At 41.0% G+C, this 15,472-nt stretch overlaps 1 protein-coding gene across 1 annotated transcript in view; it reads right to left on the bottom strand.

The window, feature by feature from the left end:
- tet3 (tet methylcytosine dioxygenase 3) overlaps positions 1 to 13,240 on the bottom strand; it is a 43,232-nt gene extending 29,992 nt beyond the window's left edge. The window contains exons 1-2 of the mRNA XM_083527296.1: positions 12,904 to 13,240; positions 8,889 to 9,518 (exon numbers count right to left, since the gene is read on the bottom strand). Coding sequence (XP_083383422.1) covers positions 8,889 to 9,224 — 336 coding nt within the window. The 5' untranslated portion in view covers positions 9,225 to 9,518; positions 12,904 to 13,240. The remainder of the gene's footprint in view (positions 1 to 8,888; positions 9,519 to 12,903) is intronic.
- Between the last annotated feature and the right edge of the window lie 2,232 nt (positions 13,241 to 15,472).

Here is a 15,472-nt window from a genome sequence, read left to right as displayed (position 1 = left end):
CTTCTTTTCTATCTATCTATCATTTCTCAATCCAATAATCTAATTCAGGACAGATACACGATTGCGGCTCAGCTCTGACGTCACACAGAGCAGTGCAGAGGTAGAGTTCGTCTTCGATCATCTGCGACACGGTAACGTGACCTTACTCCTAAATACACTTATACACTCTACAGCCAAAATTATTGGGATGTGTATATGTGCTTCTTCCCCACACTACTGGAGCAACACAATTGTACAGGACATCTTTGCATGAAGTTTGTCCTTCGCTTGAACAAGCAGACGCAAACCCGTTCCAGCATGACAATGACCCTGTACACAAAGCCAGCTCCATGAAGATCAGCTGTTACATGGGTTGGAAGTGTTAGTGTGCTATAGAGCTCCAACCCTATTGAACAATGAATGTGAACGCTGACTGCACCCAAAGCCTCCTCACCTTCTCACCTCCATCATTACCTGACTTCACTAACACAGTTGCAATGCTGAATGAGCACAAATCTTCACAATATCCAGTGGAAGATCTTCCCAGAAGATTGAAGGTTATTATAACAGGAAAGATGGGACTATTTGTGGAATGGGAAGTTTGAAAAGTAGGTCAAACTTTTAGGAATATAGCGTATCTTTGATGTCTTCAAAAACAATGAAGCATCTTCTGTGCCCCGAGTGACGCACGGTAACTGGTTTTGGTATCATTAGCATTATTGAGTGCACAGCAGGAGCGCAGTACGCTTTGCCGAGGCCTGGTTGGGTGAGTTGAGGGATATAATGAGATGTGGTTGCTAGGCGACAGGGAGTCAGGCGGCAGGGGATTGCAGGGGTCAGGGGAAGGGGACAATGAAATACGGCCTTTTTGACCACCGCACTCGCCACTAATGAACAACTCTGAGAAACTAAAAACGAATGTTAAACGTGATCCGGTTTCATGTAAAAACAATTCAAAAGTAAGTCGCAAACAATGTTCACGATTATTATCAAACACCGAAACGTGTCTCATAGGTGTCTGTAAAAAAACATGGACTATGTGTGGGATTAGGCGATTATGAGGCGTTACGTCACATTATAAATGAATGCATGAATGAAATGACTTTCGTTCGGTTTTTTTTTGTTTGTGTCGTCATTCAGGGGGACAGGGAAGTAAAAACAAAATAACATTAATTCACCAGGATAAACTTTCTGTACAGTGAACTGTGTGTGTGTGTGTGTGTGTGTGTGTGTGTGTGTGTGTGTGTGTGTGTGTGTTTTGCCCTTTTAGGTCAATGGAGTGAGGCAGTGTGAGTGGGGGGAAGGGCAGAGCTTCATATCTTACACACACACAGATCACTGTTCATGTATTGTACATTGTGTGATTGTTCCTGTATATAATAATCTATATGCATAAAACACTGAAAGCTGATGAAGGTTTTGCAGGATATGAAGTACAGATCACTGCCTGACTGTGAGTGATGGTCTCTCTCTCTCTTTCTCTCTCTTACATACACACACAAAAACAGGAGACACGTGTAGAGGGATGGGTTCCTTCCTCCTCCACCCTGGAGCAGTTCAGCTTTCCTGAAGCCTGTCAGTCCTGTTTGTATTTACACTCTTTCCCTCCTGTTTCTCTCCGAGTGTTTACACATCTCCCCCGACTTCATCCTCATTCCCTACATTCCACACACTTACAAAGAAGGACAGAAGAGGACAGGAGTGTACAAACTGCAGATTTAAGCTGGAATGAATGCAGGTCAAATAAGAATAGACATAAAGAAGACAATGGAACAACAGAGAATGCCAGAAAGATAGGGGTGAAAAAAGAATTAGAAAGAAAGAAAGAAAGAAAGAAAGAAAGAAAGAAAGAAAGAAAGAAAGAAAGAAAGAAAGAAAGAAAGGACAAACCTAGAATGATTGAGACAAAAAAATATAAATAGAAGAAAAAGAAGAAACAGAGTAAGCACCGAAAAGTAGAATTAATAAATAATAGATGAGTCTAAAGGAAGGAAAAAAATAAATCAAGTAAAGAAGATGGACCACAAGAAAGAAAAAGACAGATTTAGACAACAGTGTCTGTCCTACACTGTGTATCTGTCCTACACTACACTGTGCATCTGTCCTACACTACACTGTGTATCTGTCCTACACTACACTGTGTATCTGTCCTACACTACACTGTGCATCTGTCCTACACTACACTGTGTATCTGTAATACACTACACTGTGTATCTGTCCTACACTACACTGTGCATCTGTCCTACACTACACTGTGCATCTGTCCTAAACTACACTGTGTATCTGTCCTACACTACACTGTGCGTCTGTCCTACACTACACTGTGCATCTGTCCTACACTACACTGTGTATCTGTCCTAAACTACACTGTGTATCTGTAATACACTACACTGTGTGTCTGTCCTACACTACACTGTGCGTCTGTCCTACACTACACTGTGCGTCTGTCCTACACTACACTGTGTATCTGTCCTAAACTACACTGTGTATCTGTCCTACACTACACTGTGTGTCTGTCCTACACTACACTGTGCATCTGTCCTACACCACACTGTGTATCTGTCCTAAACTACACTGTGTATCTGTAATACACTACACTGTGTGTCTGTCCTACACTACACTGTGTATCTGTCCTACACTACACTGTGTGTCTGTCCTACACTACACTGTGTGTCTGTCCTACACTGTGTATCTGTCCTACACTACACTGTGTATCTGTCCTACACTACACTGTGTGTCTGTCCTACACTACACTGTGCGTCTGTCCTACACTACACTGTGTATCTGTCCTACACTACACTGTGTATCTGTCCTACACTACACTGTGTGTCTGTCCTACACTGTGTATCTGTCCTACACTACACTGTGTGTCTGTCCTACACTACACTGTGTGTCTGTCCTACACTGTGTATCTGTCCTACACTACACTGTGTATCTGTCCTACACTACACTGTGTGTCTGTCCTACACTACACTGTGCATCTGTCCTACACTACACTGTGTATCTGTCCTACACTACACTGTGTATCTGTCCTACACTACACTGTGTGTCAGTCCTACACTGTGTATCTGTCCTACACTACACTGTGTGTCTGTCCTACACTACACTGTGTGTCTGTCCTACACTACACTGTGCATCTGTCCTACACTACACTGTGCGTCTGTCCTACACTACACTGTGTGTCTGTCCTACACTACACTGTGTGTCTGTCCTACACTACACTGTGTATCTGTCCTACACTACACTGTGTATCTGTTCTAAACTACACTGTGTATCTGTCCTACACTACACTGTTTGTCTGTCCTACACTGTGTATCTGTCCTACACTACACTGTGCATCTGTCCTACACTACACTGTGCATCTGTCCTACACTACACTGTGTGTCTGTCCTACACTGTGTATCTGTCCTACACTACACTGTTTGTCTGTCCTACACTATGTATCTGTCCTACACTACACTGTGCATCTGTCCTACACTACACTGTGCATCTGTCCTACACGACACTGTGTGTCTGTCCTACACTGTGTATCTGTCCTACACTACACTGTGCATCTGTCCTACACTACACTGTGCATCTGTCCTACACTACACTGTTTGTCTGTCCTACACTGTGTATCTGTCCTACACTACACTGTGTATCTGCCCTACACTACACTGTGTATCTGTCCTACACTACACTGTGTATCTGTCCTACACTACACTGTGTATCTGTCCTACACTACACTGTGTATCTGTCCTACACTACACTGTGTATCTGTCCTACACTGTCCCTGCTCTGTGTTGTTATGTAGCTCTGTGTTGTCTGTATGTAGCTGTGTTGTGTGATGAAGACAGATGAGTCTGAAAGAAAGAAAAACATGGAAAACAGTAATAAAGTTAGTTAAATAGAAAACATAGATAGGAACGAGCAGAGAAACAGAGATATAAAATAGAAATAAAGTAAAAGAAATTATAAAGAGGGGAAAAAAGGGAAGGAAAAGCAAACAAGACAAAGAATGAAAGTGGGTGAGGAAAAAGTGGGCCGTGCAAAAAAAATAACCCAGGAAAATGAAAAGAATTAGGAGGGAGAAAGCTACGCTCACACTGTAATCTCAGGACAACGTTGGTGTAAAAACGATGAATAAATAACGAACGAGTAAATGAATGAATGGAGAAGTGAGAAGCTTAACATAAAGGGGAAGAGACAAAGAGGAGAAGCTCTTTGTGTCTCAGGTCGACTCCCATATGAGTCACGGGAGCGCCTCCAGGGGTCAAAGGTCAGGCCGCAGTGCACACAGAGCAGGTGGGAGGAATTCGGAGCTGCTGAGTGCGGACCTTTAACGCCGAGCTCAGAAATAAACCACGTGTCTCAGTGTTCAAACAGAAACAACAAACAAGTTCAAAAAAACTAAACAGAAACAAGAAAAAAAACCGCATAGAAGCAAAATAAAGAATTTACTGAATTCAGTTCAAAAGAAAAGGAAGTAGTAACAAAAAAGTTCCAGCTGTTCCTGATGTTGAAAATTAACAACAGAACCTGGTGCAAAGTTCCTGCAGAGATTGTTCATTCCTGCTTTTATTCTTCTCTGTCTTTTTCAGGAACAGATCTGGAGTCTATCCTGGGAATTCCAGGAACTGGGTAGGGAGGAGATTAGATGTCAATTGATTTTAATTTAAATGTTTAATTATATTAGTAAGTATATACACTACAGTATATGCACAAAGGTTTAGCCCCCGTTAGCTGTTATAATGACCTCCACTCTTCTGGGATGATGTTCCACTAGATTTTTGTGGGGTTCATTCAGCTAAAAGAGTGTTAGTAAAGTCAGGGGGCTGATGTGGGTGAGGAGATGAGGAGGCTACTGGGGTGCAGTCAGAGTTTACATTTATCTCTTCAATAGGGTTGGAGCTCTACAGCAGAAGATCCCAGACAGTTTGGGAAACATATATGGCTATAAAAAAATAGGGCAGGTGTCAAAATACTTTTGACCACATAGTGCACATGAAAGAAAGACGGAGATCTACTGGAGCTGATCTTTCAGATGTGTCTCTTATGAATGTGTCAGAGCTGCAAAAGTGACTGAAATGACAGACACAAGATTGAATCTGGGTGTAATGATAATCCACACCTTCAAAACAGGGCAGGAGAAATCTCTAAATGAACAATCCTGCACAACGTTCTCAATCAAATCAGTGTATTTGTTTCTATATGACTACTTTGTGTTACCCAATTCTAGGATAGCAACCACAGTGCATGCACACACACACACACACACACACACACACACATATACACACACACACACACACTGCTAACAACTGCCACTCAACAAATAAAAGCTAAAAGACAAACAAAGGCTGCACCATCTGGTTCAGTGGCTTTAGGAGAACAGGAGCTGCAGGAGAATGCACACAAATCGAACATGAAACTTCGGAAAACCTCGAGAACATCGTTTTTGTTTTGTTTTTTTTCCGATGTGACTTCAGTGTACACTTCGAATCGAGAGAAACCCTTCCGTGCAGGACAAAGTGCAAAGCTGCCACACTGACTACAAACTATTTTATTTAGCAATTATAATCGACTCATTGTCAAAAGGATTTCATATTTAATCACCACTTTAGAAGTGAAAAGTTTGACCTAAGTTCACTAACTGTCACTTTGTGTGTCTCCAGTGTTTTACTGGAGTGCTGTCTATTCCAATAAAGCATCAACTAATTTAAAAAACTCATCAGAACACTTGATCTCGCGTTTCTTACAGGGAAATAAAAGTGTGTTGTTTTTTTTGCACGGTTTATATCGGCTGACTTTGAAGTTTTATGATGACTGAAAGTGTTGTTATTGGTGCATAGAGCTTTAAAATCTTCTCCTTTTCAGAATCTTACTACTCTCTTGAAGCAGTATGAGCTATGTTCAAGCTCTTTGTTCAGCTAAGTCAGGTTTACTGTCAATTCCTAGGATCAGCTGCAGTAGGTAATGTTCTGAGCTCAGGGGTGAACATCAAGAACATCACCTACTACAGCTGATCCTAGAACTTTTTACACAAAGCAGTTACGAAACTAATAGATTCAAGTTATACGTTTTAAATTTGTCCTGCAAGTTTGTCCCTAGTAAGTGAGCCAGAGGTGAGGAAAAGGTGAGGGAAAAACTCACTGACGCTTCATGAGGAAGAAACCTAGAGAGCAACGAGACTCAAAAGAGAACCCATCTTCCTATAATAGAAAAAAATTATTCATTATAGTTTCATCATCGTTAAGATTATCAACTGTTCACTGTCGAGCGCGAAACTGTTTGCTGCAACTGTAGACATATGAGGTGGTATCAAAAAGTTTCAAGACTAGTTTTGTCACACGCCAACAGTTGGCAGCACAAGGCTGCATGCACAGTCACAGGGAGCACCAACTTTCATAAGTCAGTGTGGCTTAAGGCATCATTCTGTGTACATCGGGAGCTGTGCAACTGGTGCTATTCTGACCACATGCATTACCACATCTGCTATTCTGACCACCTCACATGTGAGCTTCTTGCCAGAAACAAAATGATCTCACCCATCCTACTCGCCAGATTTGGCTCCTGCAGACTTTGTCCTCTTACCAAAGATGAAGATGCAGCTCAAAGGGTGGTGTTTTGACACCATTTTGGAGATCCAGGGCAAATGATAAGAAGATTTCCAGGATGCGTTCCAGAAGTTGCAGGAACGATGTATTGCTATGCAAGGAGACTATTTTGAAGTTGGTGGTGTGTAAACGTAGATAAAGTACTTTCTTGTAAACAGAGCGAGTCTTGAAACTTTATACCACCTCAGAACCAGTTCAGTACCAGTCAATTGCATTTGTAAAGCACATTCAACAATGGATGTTGTCCCAAAAGTGACAAGTTAAAACTTCCTGAGAAACCTTGAGAGGAACCGGTCTCATCTGGGTGACACCAAAAGTCCTTTCATTAAAAATCCATCTTAATTGTGGTTATGATGGAGACTTAAATGCAAAACTGTGACTAGGATTTTAAGTAATAAGGAGTCTAAGAAAGCCAGAGCTAGGATACATCTCCACCCTTCAATCAGGGTAATTCTAGTTAATCATGTCCATCATCATGAGTGTTAAGCTGTCCTGTGACGTAACAAACAGCAGCTGTTCTTAAAAACATTTCTTTACTTTAAGTCAAGCCGCAATCAAAACACCATGCTGCTTCGAAAGCCTGTGTCTCCAACTCTTTAGGAACAGGTAAGTCTTATCAGGGCTAAAGAGCCCGGAGTGAAGTTAGGCAAATCTCTTTAACTCAAGTCTATTAAACTGGGTGAGTCTCAATACAACCGTTTTTACGGCTTTAGCCTTAAAGTAACCCTGATCTGATCTACAGTTAAAGACCAAGGCTTTGAGGCATGAGTGCAAACAACAAACTGGAAATGAGAACAAAAGTTTTTAACCTTATTATCAGTCAACAAAGTAATTAGTTAGAGGCAGAATTGTGTAATTTATAGTCTTCTGGATGGTCAAAGACCTGAGCTGTAAAGGTAAACTAGGTCAGGACTGGCAGGACATGTGGAGGACAAGTTTGGACAGGGTAGATGAGGAATGTCTCAGAGATACATCAAACAGCAAGGAGGATCTACAAGAAGTTGTGGTCTTGATTTGAGAACCTTTTCCTTCCTGTAGCTTTGTCAACATCGACGTCATTATGAAACCTACGGATCCGAAGTGACACAGATGCGATGTGACCTGACTCGTGTGGAAAGTCATAAATGATTTCAATTAAGAGTGAGGGAAAGCGATTCACGCTGGCGGCTTTTTTCGCTTGATAAACATGCTTCAACGCTCGGGTGAAAATCCGGTGGCCCGAAGTGTGTAAGGAAACGTTTAGCTCACATGTGTTTTTACTTTGAAAGTGGCCTGACTGTGGTGAAATCCAAAACCATGGGGTCCGATTTCTCTTAAACTCCAGGTTTTTGCACACTAATCACAACACGACTTCTTGTTACACATACATCATTTCATAAAGACAACCCAATTCCAAAAAAATTCATTTAAAACATTGTCCTGATGAATAATGCACAATGTATGACCTTTAAACGAGTCAAAGCTTCTTTGCACACTACAGAAATTACTGATTGAGTGAGAAAGTGAGAAGTTCCTTTTGATGACATCAGGAAAGTCAGAAGTAAGCAATAAAAATATGCCAGAAATAATAACTTATGTTGAGAAAATGGAGGTTAAAATATGGTGGTTACGTTAACATATATGCCATTTCGCAGATGCCCTTATCCTAGTTGTATCTTATCTTAGTTGTACAACTGAAGAGTTGAGGGAAAAGGGTCTTGCTAAACGGTCCAGCAGTGGCAGTTTGTGGTGCTGGGATTTGACCTTCTGACCTTCTGAGCAGAAGTCCAACACCACTGAACTACCAGTTTCCCTCGGTTGTTTGTGTGGGGGGGTTTCCTTTTCCAAACTTTTGCCAACAAGGTTGGAGGCACACATTTGCACAGGATGTGAAATTTTCCCTTCATTTGAACTAGGAGACCCAAACCCTGTTCCAGCATGACAATGCCCTTGTGCACAAAGCCAGTTCCATGAAGATTTGCTTTACATGGCTTGGAGTGGAAGATCTCCTGCTAAAATAGCCTATTGAACACATTTGGGAAGATGGAAGATGTTCCCCTAAACAGTTGAGCTTACTGTAAGAGCAAATTGGGACTAAATTGGCACAGGGACATGCTTTTGTCCATATTGTGTAATTGAAAGCCTCAGTTTACTACATTGTTAATTTATAATAATGTGCATGTCATGTTTATGATTGGTCAATGACATCAATGCCACGCCATACCACCAAATAATGTTCTAAACAAGGCATGGAGGACATTTCTTACAGAAACTACCAGGCATTAAGAACAGCTGTGTGTATGTGTGTGTCAGTGTTTCATCTCAGCCTCTTACCTGCCAGGTGACCCTCCTCTTCTTGAGTTCTTCACACTTCCTGAGTTTACAGATTTGATGTGCAACCTTCCTGTTGATGCAGCTGGTGCAGGTCCCGCAGTTCTCCGTTCGCATGCAGGGCCCGCATACACCACACCTTTTCCTTTTTTTTCTCACAGGATCCTGGGGCATGGAGAAGAGTCCTGCATGCTGGTGCTCGGTTTGGATGTACTGGCTCAGAGGAGACACCGTGCTCACTCCCCCGGGTCTAAGGAACACCCTAGCATCCTCTTCATCCAACGGGAATTCATATGCATCCGATGCCGGGGGAGCAGGCCCATTCTGAGGCTTGTGCATGCTGGGATGTCTTTTATTCAAAATTCAATTCGGAGCAATACAGGAAGCGATACAGTGCACAGAGGAGTCCATACAGTCAGTGGGCTTGGAGAATGTGAGAAAGATAGAAGGGAAGGAAAGCAGCAGGGCCGTGACAGATGTTGCTACTGTGAGAGAAATGTAATGCTCATTTTCATTCACCTGTACAAACAGGCTTCGAGGATATGTAGAAGTCAGAGAGCCTCTCTCCGTACGGCAGAGCGAGTGTCCGGGACAACATCAGCAGGTTCACAGGAGCCATGTCAGTCAGACAGACTGCGGTATAAAAGAAAAGAGAAACAGAAAATGTAATCATTTTCAAAAGCTTGCCTATTTACACTCACTAGTGAGGTCACTCATGACACCTGTAGTCTCTCACTACCGACCCTCACTTCTCAGATAAGCATCAGCTTCTTCTTTCCCAGGTTTCTATTTCTTCATGTTGTCTCTATACACATATACTGAGAGATATTTTTCCATTTTCAGGCTTTAAAAGGTGAACAGGAAGTAACTGCAGACAGGAACTAAAGTTGTGAGCAGGGAACTGAAGAAACATCAAACCACATACACCGTAAGGATTGTACTAAAGTAATCATTTCAGGTAATCATTCGGGTTTTTTGCTTTACTTGGTCATAACTCATTTGTGTAGAATTGAGAAAAACTAAATGTTTATGTCACTCACATAAATGTTATAACGAAACTTTTGTGGAGACCTGACCCTAACATTGGTTTGTGCTTTTTGAACATCCCATTTCACATTAAGTCTCTTTTTGCTGTGATAATAACCTCCACTCTTCTGGGAAAATGTTCCTCTAGATTTTGTAGTGTGCTTGTGAAGATTTAAATGAGATTCACCCATAAGAGCATTAGTGAAATCATGTACTAATGTAGTTGAGTTGTTCCTCAAGCCTGCCTTGTTAGTCCTGTTTTCCACCGTTTCGGCTGGCAGTCAATCAAAGGTAATAAACAAACTTGACATCCAAGTGACGACTCATCAAAAATATCATTTTAATATTGAATAGAGTTTCTGTAGTGCGCAGGTACTGTGCTGATCTGCACACCCATAAAAAATATGTATATACATTGTGTATATGATCATTACACGTGTATGTGGACATAAAATACTGCTGTGTAGAACATTTGGATTTGAAATCCACTTCTTAGATAAGCTCCACATCTGGATTTGCATGCAGGTGTCCATCGTTGATCAGGTCATAATGATGAAACACACACACACACACACACACACTGCACAATTCTGTAAGTGGTTTAACAAATAGGCATTAATATATATGTTGGAGAAAAAAAAATAACAATAAAAGCAGCAGGTTGATATCGTGTGCAATAAAACGCATATAACACAGTGTATAATGGCACAACGTCGTGCCCACATGCGCGCGCACTGCAGTGTGGTGGTGGAGGAAGTGGCGTACGTGTGCGCGTCCGCGTGCGTGTCCGCGTTAAGTCTGAATAACGGAACTTCAGAAAGGGCTGTAGATTAATCAGCAAAGAATACACGCGCCACACCCAGCGCGCGCTCTCTCTCTCTCTCTCTCTCTCTCTCTCTCTCTCTCTCTCTCTCTCACACACACACACACACACACACACACACACACACGGCGTCCGTGAGACGTGTGACGAACCGCGTACTCGTAATGGCGCATCTGCCCACGCGCGAATAACCAGCAGTGCACGCGCGTCCCTAGCGTGCGTGTGAGTGAGTGAGCGCGTCCGCGAGCGCGCGCACTTTCCTTTGTCTGCAAAAAGAAATCCTGTAGAGCAGCACATTCCAGTTTTTGTCTCGCGCTCGCGAATTGTAACGCAATTCTCATACAGGCGAAAAGAGTTTTGACTTTTTTTTTCTTTTTTTTTTTCGAAATAAAGGAAAGAGAAACGCGTTTATGGATTCGGATTGAACATGAAGTGCACCTTTTTTCTTTTTTACATATTTACCCTGTAGTGTGGAGGCGCCTCCCTACTGGACATACAGTGAACTACACATCCCGCTGTGAGACTCTGAGGATGTTCTCTCCTGGTGCACCAACTTCAAACATGGGAACAAATATACATGTAAAAACAAAAAAAAAGGAAGCCCTTCTTTTTTTTTTTTTTTCTTTTTTTTTTTTTTTTACACGTGGTCCTGTTTAGTGCAATGTGCAAATAAAAGGTGTGACAAACAAAGCATATAGAAGAAATAATTCATGTGATTTGAAATGTAGATGAATCGTTTTTAAAAAGGTAAAAAAATAAATAAAAATATGATGCAAAATAAACGTCACAAAACGTGCGATTATTACCGATAAAGCAAAACAACAAAAATGTGTCTTTATTCAATAAAATGCTTAATGTTCTTCTATTTGTCTAAAAAGAAATATCATCTTCAATCCTGGTGTAAGTTTGCGAGACCGGAGTCTTGTTTCCATCTGAGGCTGAAGCACTGGTCTAAAATTAGACCGAATCCGTCACAGCCTTCGACGTGCCACAAAATCCTGAGTCTACTACGAACCCGAATTAGAAGCCAACATGAACATAGTGTTTACACTTCGGTACGCTTCTTGTGGCCCATGCTACCAAACAGCACCACTTTCTGAACATCAGATTTGGTCAAAAAAAGAATCCTTCTTAACCACAGTGAGATCTAAACCTCTCACTGGAATAAAAATGTCTTAGTATCATGTCTTAACTATTTTTATAGGGATGAACTCAAGAAACTATGTGGATTTGCAGGTTGGCAGATCGGAAAACCTCAATCACATTAATCAAATACTTTGAGATTAGTCTTTATATATGTGCAAATGCAAACCATTTGTCTAGATATTAAATATTAGAAAATAAACATTATGAAATTGGCACAATCTGGCAACCCAGCCAGGAAGAACTAACTCAGTATCTCCAGAATCACCATAAATCCAGATTACAGTGTAAATGCATACACAGTCTGTACATCCAAACAGCACTGAAAATCTAATGATGCAGTTCTATCTGATTTTCATATACATACATCACAGCTGGATATTCCTGTAGCAGCTTAAAGCTATCAATTGATTTTGGGTCTGATCAAATAAAAACCCTGATCCACTATATGGACAAAAGTTTGTGGACACCTGACCATGTGCTTCTTTTTGAACATACTATTCCACATTTAGTCTCCATTCGTTGTTATAATAAACTCCACTCTTGGGAATATGAGGTGAGATGAGGAGGTCTGGGGTGCAGTCAGCAGGAAAATGACTTTAGTGTTCATTAGGGTCAGAGCTCTATAGCAGGAGATCCTCAACTCCAACCCATGAAAAGCAGATCTTTATTGAGCAGGCTTTGTGCACATTGTCATGTTTAAGTTTCATAGTTCAAGTGAAAATTTCATTCTCTCACATCTAAAGATCTCGTGCTATTTTGCGCCTTCAGTAATGTGTGGAAGAAGCACATATAGTGAGGGAAAGTCAGGAGAACAACACTTTCGTTCATATAGAGAGAGTTGATGTTACTTAATAGATACATGGTGAGTTAGTCAGTCTCTCTCTCTCTCTCTCTCTCTCTCTCTCTCTCTCTAAACATGTGACTAATAAAACAAGACTAAACCACATCGCTTGCGTGGAAAAAAAAAAATATATATATATATTTAATAATGCAAATAAAATTAATTAAAAAGATGCAACGAACCTGTGAATGTGAACGCGCCACAGCATGCACGCGCCACGCAACGACACGGAGCACGTGGCTTGATGAAATGAAAAGGGGAAAAAAAAAGTCTCGCATGCTCCCCCCCCCCCCCCCCCCTTGACGAGTTAAATGCCTTTGGGGGTGGGGTGGGGGGGGAGAAGGGGGGGCACGTCCCAAACCGCACTGTTTTACTATATAGGATGTAACCAGGAAAAAAAAAAAAAAAGAAACCGTCACCAACGGTCTCGCGCTTGCGCCTTATCGTAGAAACTATGCTTTTTTTTTGCGTGTGCACGTTTCCAAACAATGTGCAATAAACCTAAGGAATATGTTTAGCTGTGCACTTCTATGGGCGCACGTGCCCCGCAACAAACCCCCACCACCACCACCACCGTCCCCAAGTGTTAACTCTTTAGTGCAACTGCAATTAAGTTGACATTTCTCTAATGTTTATCAAGCACGTGACAAGGTGAAAAACCAAACACGCTCCGGGATAAAGCACCCCGCAGTTAACGCGCGCGCGTGCGTGCGTGTGTGTGTGTGTGTGTGTGAGTGGTCAAATGTGTTATAAGTCACACCAGCACAGCACTAAGTAAATAAATAATAATAAAAACAATCTTGGGGAGAAAACAAGTGAAGAAGATTAAAGAGAAAAAAAAAAGATAAAGAGCTCGCGCATCGATTAGCAACACAAATACGGGAGAAAGTACAGGAGAGTTACAGATCAGATTATCAGAGATCGATGTGTATTGGACTAATTACAGCAGTGATGAGTTAATCACTTTCCCTAGTAGGAATACACACGCATTCACATTCACACACTCACACACACACACACACACGCACGCGCACCCCATGAGCTTAAAGACGCATCAAAAGGGTGAAAAAGAAAATCTACTCACCATGAAGTCCTGTTTGCCTTTGCATATTCTCAGATTCTCTGAAAGCTTAAAACTAAATAAAAAAATGTACAAGAGATTAAAAGAAGCGAGAAGAAAAAAAGAGGAAGAAGAAGCTGAGTCAAGAAGAAGAAGAAGAAGAAGAAGAAGAAGAAGAAGAAGAAGAAGAAGAAGAAGAATGCATTGCAGTGACAAGCTGCCGGCCAAACCGTGACACTGCACATTTATTCAAAGACTGTTATCACATGGAGGGGAAAAAAAAGTTTCTGTCCATCTGGGCCCCTCCTTTAGTGTCCATTGCTCTTAGAGTTAAAAAGAGAGGAGGAGGAGGAGGAGGAGGAGGAGGAGGAGGAAGAGCCTGGGCTGTGGGGCTGAAGGAAAGTGTGGAGTGGAGTTTTGTGGGAGCAGAGGGGTTAAAATTGTTGGTGTGGTTTTAGGACTGTAGACACACGCACACATTCAGAACTGCTGCAAAACAGATTTACTATAAATATAAAACTTGAAAAAAAATATATATCAACATTTGTAAACATTTTTTGCACCAAAAAAAGTGTTTTTATATTTAATTGCTGAATTGATATAATTATATTGAACTGTATTTGCTCCTGTAGTCGTAATGGATTAATAATTAATTCTCTCCATTAGAAACATTTCAGCAGCAGATCTTTATGCGATTAAGTCTAATTAAAGCTAAAAAATGTATCTAATTGAAAGTAAATTGATGTTCTGGTGAGATATTGCGCTCCACCTCGAGGAACAAATCTCCAGGAAAATCAGAGAAGTTCTTTGATGAATGTCAGTGAATAAATTCAGAAGGAATCAAAATAGTGGGAGAAAAATAATGAGGGCTTCTAGAGATTATTAAGACTATATTCAGAGTCAGGGCTTCTAATGAGTCACAGTATATTCAGAGTCAGGGCTTATAAGGAGTCACAGTATATTCAGAATCAGGGCTTCTAATGAGTCACAATATATTTAGAGTCAGGGCTTCTAATGAGTCACAGTATATTCAGAGTCAGGGCTTATAAGGAGTCACAGTATATAAAGAGTCGGGGCTAATAAAGAGTCAGTGTAAAATCAGTCAGGACTTATAACAAGTCAGTACTTTCAGAGGCAGGGCTTATAACAAGTCAGTACTTTCAGAGTCAGGGCTTGTAACAAGTCAGTACTTTCAGAGGCAGGGCTTATAACAAGTCAGTACTTTCAGAGTCAGGGCTTGTAACAAGTCAGTACTTTCAGAGGCAGGGCTTATACCAAGGCAAAACATCGAGTCAGGGCTAATAAATAGTCAGAGTAAATTCAGAGTCAGGGATTAATAAGAGTCAGATCATATATAAAGTCAGTATATATAAGTCTCAAAGTATATACAGATTCAATGTTTATAACACCTCAGGTTATATATAGTCAGTGTGTATAAAGAATCAGAGTTTATAATGAGTCAGAGTAAATAGAGTCAGAGACTGAATTACAAAAAAGTCAGTATCTGTGAAAAGCTGAATCAGTTTTGGAGTTTGTTTTGGAGTAATGTGGTATGAAGTCAGATCTTTTTGGTTGATTTTGAGTTTTACATGCTGGAAAGTATCGATATTCAGTTTAATTCTGTTTAATTACTATAATTATTATTTTAATGTGGTTAGAGGTTGTGTTGGATTGGAGCTTATTTTGTCTCG

The sequence above is a fragment of the Silurus aristotelis genome (genome assembly GCF_946808225.1).
Source record: "Silurus aristotelis genome assembly, chromosome: 23".
NCBI classification, from domain to species: Eukaryota; Metazoa; Chordata; class Actinopteri; order Siluriformes; family Siluridae; genus Silurus; species Silurus aristotelis.
Note: the sequence above shows the minus strand (reverse complement) of the source record. Positions and strands in the feature narration are given on the sequence as shown.